The 6,000-nt window shown below is 49.1% G+C and overlaps 1 protein-coding gene across 1 annotated transcript in view; it reads right to left on the bottom strand.

Moving 5' to 3' along the window:
- Positions 1-4,585, bottom strand: part of LOC127657068 (nuclear factor 7, brain-like) — an 18,591-nt gene extending 14,006 nt beyond the window's left edge. Inside the window, exon 1 of the mRNA XM_052145711.1 lies at positions 4,458-4,585. Within this exon, the coding sequence (XP_052001671.1) occupies positions 4,458-4,585 (128 nt within the window). The remainder of the gene's footprint in view (positions 1-4,457) is intronic.
- Between the last annotated feature and the right edge of the window lie 1,415 nt (positions 4,586-6,000).

Here is a 6,000-nt window from a genome sequence, read left to right as displayed (position 1 = left end):
GTCTAAGCTGGTGCTCCCGTCTAAGGCCTGCAGAACTACTTTCGCCTGTGTTGGCCGCGCCTATACCGCCGCCGGCCAAGCCGCATCTGCTCTGCATTCCATGGCCGTCTTACAGACAGAGGCTGTTTCAGATCTGACTAGCCGACTTGGGAGAAGCTGAATGCACTACGCGCCGCTCTCTCTGTCCGGTCTCTTCGGTTCTGCGGTGAGTGGCATTGTTGACCGTTTCTCGAAGCCCAAGCCATGAATCTCTTTCTGCCTCGTCGCTTAGCTCCTCTGCAGGCCGCCCACGTGACCAGCCTCCTGCACGAGTTTCCACGGCGACCCAAAATAAAGCCTTATGTGTAGAAAATGTGCCCACAATTCAGTGTTCACCCCTACACACAAGCATTACACGTCCCGTGTCCCTATCAGAGCACACTCACATAAAGCGGTTATGACCCACTCGAGTGTTAGGGTTAATAAACGCACCCACGAATCCATGCGCGCGCCCATTCTCTGGCCGCTCTGTCACACGACCAGCCTTATGTGTAGAAAATGTGCCCACAATCTAGTGTTCACCTCTACACACAAGCATTACACGTTCCGTGTCCCCATCAGAGCACACTCAAAAGCGGTTACGAACCACTCGAGTGTTAGAGTCAATAAATGCGCTCACGAATACGTGCGCGCGCCCATTCTCTGCCCGCTCTGTCACACGGCCAGCAAACACTTCTCTGTATGTAAGGCCCGTGGCTATGCTTGCGCATCACTTAACAGACGTGACTCTTTCCCCATTCACCTCAATCGGGAAGTCACTTACAGAACAGCCTGTCCATGCTGTCTGCGAGCAGTCCAGCATAAGCACAGTAAGCGGCTCACACATTCTGTTCAGCTGCTGTGCGCGCAATCAGAGCGATTTGGCCATTCACCCTCTAACATTACGCTTCAAAGCGTGGGAAGATATTCCAGGGATATCCGAATGGGTGTTAAGCACAATAAAACAGGGATATTTGCTAAAGTTCGATCGCCGTCCTCCTTGCTTCAGAGCGCAGCTCGAAACTACTTTGAACACGGAAGCAGCTTGCATGCTTCGTTCAGAAATAGCAAACCTTCTGTGCAAAAGGGCCATAGAGAGAGTGCCGCCTCCCCTGAGCGAGTCTGGGTTTTACAGCCGTTATTTTCTTGTCCCCAAGAAAGACGGCGGCCTCAGACCAATATTAGATCTCAGGGTTTTGAACAAAGCGCTTGCAAAAAGACCGTTCAAAATGCTTACAACCAGCAAACTCCTCGCGCGTAATGTGCCAGGGGACTGGTTTATTTCTCTCGATCTGAAAAATGCATACTTTCAGATTCAGATAAATCCCGTCACAGGCCATTCTTGAGATTCGCCTCGACGGCCAGGTTTATCAATACACGTCCTTCCGTTCGGCCTGTCCTTAGCACCCGTACTTTCACGAAGTGCATGGACGCTGGCGCTCGCACCCCTGCGGAGTCAGGGTTTGCGAATTCTGAACTATTTGGACGATTGGCTGATTTTGGCACAATCACATACGGAGCTTCTGTCTCACAGGACAGTTCTCCTCAGTCATCTGAACAGTTTGGGCCTTGCAGTCAATTGGACCAAGAGCTCACTACAGCCCAGTCAGGCAATTTCCTTCCTTGGAATAGAACTAGACTCAGTGGCAATGGCGGCTCGCTTATCTACACAGCGTGCGTGCCGTGTGCAGCGACTAGCAGCGTCATTTCAGATGAACAGCCTCACACCTCTGAAGAAATTTCAGAGAGTGCTAGGCTACATGGCCTCAGCCGCAGCAGTACTTCAGCTGGGTTTACTGCACATCGCCCGCTTCAGCATTGGCTAAACACCCGGCGTCTCGCCAGGCTTGGGCCACAGGCCGCCAGCCCATCAAGGTGACTCAGACCTGTATTTCAGCTCTGCAGCCCTGGACAGTGGCCGAATGGTATCAGCGGGGAGTGACAATGGGAGCTGTATCTCGCCCGAAAAGTCATCTCGACAGGCGGCGTCCAACACGGGTTGGGGCGCGGTCTGCGAGAGCTCTCCGGTTTTCGGCCTATGGTCAGTTCAGGAAAGCTCCTTCACATAAATTGTCTGGAAATGATAGCGGTCGAGTGCGGCTGCGTCGCTTTCTCCCGGTCATTCAGGGTCACCACGTCCTGGTCCGTTCGGACAACAGATCTGTGGTATCCTACCTAAACCGTCAGGGCGGTGTCAGATCCAGGAACCTCTTCCATCTGACGAAACGCATACTGAGTTGGTCCCAGTGCCACCTGCGCTCGCTGAGGGCGACGCGCGTGCCAGGCCACCTGAACGACGGCCCGGACAGACTGTCCAGAGACAATATTCCCCCAGGGGAATGGTCCCTGCACGCTCAAACAGTCCAGACGTTATGGCACCTATTCGGCAGAGCGGAGATAGACCTCTTTGCGTCCAAAGAGAACTCTCACTGCCCAATATTTTTCTCGAGCGAGGACGCAGCTGGCCCAGGACTGGCCCAGGCGCCCGCTTTACGCCTTCCCTCCCGTCTCGCTATTGCCACAGGTAATGCAGAGGATCAGGGAAGCGCGTCACTTGGTGCTCCTCATAGCCCCACGTTGGGAGAATCAGACATGGTTCCCGGAGCTTACGCAGCTGTCACTGACAGCGCCGTGGCCCATCCCAGTGAGAGCAGATTTCCTCTCTCAAGCTCGCGGCACAATCTGGCATCCCCACCCAGAGCTGGGCTGCATGCGTGGGTGATCAACGACTACCCGTCGCTCTGCCAGAAGGAGTAATAAACACCATCATACACGCTAGAGCCCCTTCCACGAGAAGACTCTATGCGTCAAAATGGTCTGTGTTCTCAAAATGGTGCACCGACCGAGACCTGGACCCGCGGACATGTGGGGTGTCGTCGCTGCTCGTATTTCTACAAGAGCTGCTGGATAAGGGCAGATCCCCATCCACGCTCAAAGTGTATGTGGCGGCCGTTGCGGCGTTCAGCTGAACCCCTGCACGGCCAGTCATGGGGTAAAAGCGAGCTGGTCATCCGCTTCCTCAGGGAGCTAGAAGGATGAACCCCCGCGCCCCCATCGGTTCCTATCTGGGATCTTTCTATAGTTCTCGAAACTACGAAAGCCCCCTTTCGAACCACTTCAATTCATGGATTTGAAATACCTTTCACTCAAAACCGTTTTTCTGACTGCCCTGTCATCAGTCAAGCGTGTGGGAGACCTTCACGCGCTGTCTGTCAGCTGCATGTCTTGAGTTTGGACCAAGTGACTCCAAGGTCATTTTAAAGCCTAGACACGGCTATGTTCCCAAGGTGATCGGTACTCCTTTCAGAGCACAGGTAATTTCCCTATCGGCGCTGCCAGCACCGATAGCTGAACGCGACGCCAATCTCCTTTGCCCGGTCAGAGCACTGAGATTGTATACTGCGCGCTCGCCGCTTTCAGGCGCTCTGAGCAGCTTTCGTTTCGTTCGAGGGCGCACCAAAGGTCTCGCCGCCTCGAAACAGACACTATCTAGATGGATAGTGGACGCTATTGCTGCTGCATACGCGTCAAAAGACCTGCCATGCCCGTTGGGCATTAGGGCTCACTCCACTAGAGGCATGGCATCCTCGTGGGCATGGTCCAGCGGGATTTCCATTCACGACATATGTGTGGCAGCGGGATGGACTTCCCCTCCACCTTTGTCAGATTTTACAATATGGAAGTGCCCGCTCTGCAGGCAAAACTACTAGCGGTTTAATACGCTACAGCTCCCTGGTGAGCTGCACTGATGGGACACATTCCACACAGACCGGCACCGCGCTCTGTCGTTCCTTCCCACTATGTGCTTATGTATTACACAATCAATGACCCGCATTCTTGCCGGCCAAATATTATTTCCCCACTCATAAGGGCTCCCGGGTCCCCCTTAATTCCCTGGGGCTCATACAGTGGATGCTTGAGCGCACGGCGTTGACAATGGGTTCCGTGAGCGTAAGCTAGCTTACGCAATACGAGAGAACCTCTCGTGAAGAGAACGTATCGGTTACCTAACGTAACCTCGGTTCTCTCTAGATGAGGAACGAGTATTGCGTAGCCGGCCGTGCTTCGCGCCACGGCGACTTTTACGCTTCAGTCAATGAAAACCAGGGTTCCAGCCTACGAACTACGCTTATATGCACTCTAGTCACGGCCATTTTGGCGGGCTTTGTTGCAGTGAGCGCGCGGACGCCTCTCATTGGATGCGAGTTCGCCCAAGCTCGTCTATAGGCTGCAGCAGTTGCCGCAGAGCAACCTATGAGCTCGCTAGCTAGCCCGCTCAAGGTCTGCAGCTGCCACACTGCGTTGACAATGGATACAAAAATTAAGGATAATTTTTTGGCTTCAATATCTCAGAAAAGATGAATCTATCCCGTAGCGTAAGCTAGCTTACGCAATACTCGTTCCCTCATCTAGAGAGAACCGAGGTTACGTTAGGTAACCGATACGTTTTCCAGAACTGTTGAAGACACTCTTTACAGAAACTGTGACTACACGACAGAAGAACAGGAACCTTGAAGATTTCACAGCACACGGGACAAGAAAGATCTTCCACAGAGAGAGAATCCATTTCCCTATTTGTAAAAGCTCCGACGATCTGAACTTTCACTTTCTGTTTAAATGTTGGGCTAAAAGGGGGAGGAGCTTCAGTAGGTGTTTGTAAGGAAAGTGAGAATCAAGTGTTGAAGACTTTACACACATTAAACACAGTTCAGATGAATTAGTATAATGTCAACTTCACACTGCACACGCGGACATACAACAGAAAGACGCATTTACATGCAATTAATGCACTTACACAAAACATTACATTATCAGAAATAATCTGATTAAAATTATGAATATAAAAACATAAAATAAATGTGAAAAAATGAAAAGATAAATTTTTAAATATCTGCATTTCTAGAAGTCTGCACGGGTGTTAAAATCCAGAACTGGAAAAGGGTTAGTGCACAACATTAATGAAAAGCCTAAAAACCCAGTAAATCACAATCTGACGTAGATCCAATGATAATTTAAAACCCAGAAGACAAAAATATCTTAAAAAATCCCTAAATGAACCCCTTTTTCTCTTGAAATTACAAATAATGAGAGTTAACATTCTCATCCCTTGTGTGTAAGACATACTTTATATAAATATTAACATCTTGTTATGATGACCCATTAAAGCATGCTTCACAGGGAAATGTATATATTACATTCATTTAGAAAACATGTGTTATTGAGTTTCTTTACATACTGGACGTGTATGCACGGCGTGATGCTGATTCTCACACTTTAAAACACATTTATCCTGAGCAAATACACTCTTACATTATACTCTATCACACAGTGACATGGCTTGCAATTATGCTTTTAATTGAAATTAATATTAAATCTTTTCTAATTTAGATAAATATATTGTTATTGAGAATCTATATTCAGTTACGCTTTATATTCAGTGATGTATTCCTCTTCTGTGGCAGCAGCTGTGTAAGCTTCATTATGTGTCGATTCTTTCTATGTTTATCATGTTTTCTTGATCTTCAGCAGATGTAAATTACACTGAATTTCTGGTGAGAAGTCAGTCGACTCTACAAGCTTCACACAGTGTCTGTTCATGGCAAATATCATTCACTCAGGTGCAAGTGCTTCAGGGTTAATCGTGAACTCAATCTCTTGACAGAGAACGTTTGATCGAAGAACCAGAATAAATCTGTTTGGCTGTTTGAGGTTTCGTCAACCTGAATGTCCTCTGAAACCCTGAGTGTGTTCAACACGCCTCAATGATCTCTTGTGGACTGGGGAACTGAATCTTCTAATAATCGATCTCGCATTGAGCCAGACTGCCACATGACTTAAAATATTTGTTTTCTGTTCATTCTCGAACGGTTTTGCCTGTTTTCACCGTATAAAAGTCCGTTCCAGGGCAGAAAAACGGGGCCAGACGTCAGGAGGCGGAGGGCAGGATAATGTTCTGTCCCCAAAGTTTAACAAACAACATCT

Source organism: Xyrauchen texanus, chromosome 16, assembly GCF_025860055.1.
Source record: "Xyrauchen texanus isolate HMW12.3.18 chromosome 16, RBS_HiC_50CHRs, whole genome shotgun sequence".
Taxonomy (NCBI): domain Eukaryota; kingdom Metazoa; phylum Chordata; class Actinopteri; order Cypriniformes; family Catostomidae; genus Xyrauchen; species Xyrauchen texanus.
This window is presented reverse-complemented; position numbering and strand designations above follow the sequence as displayed.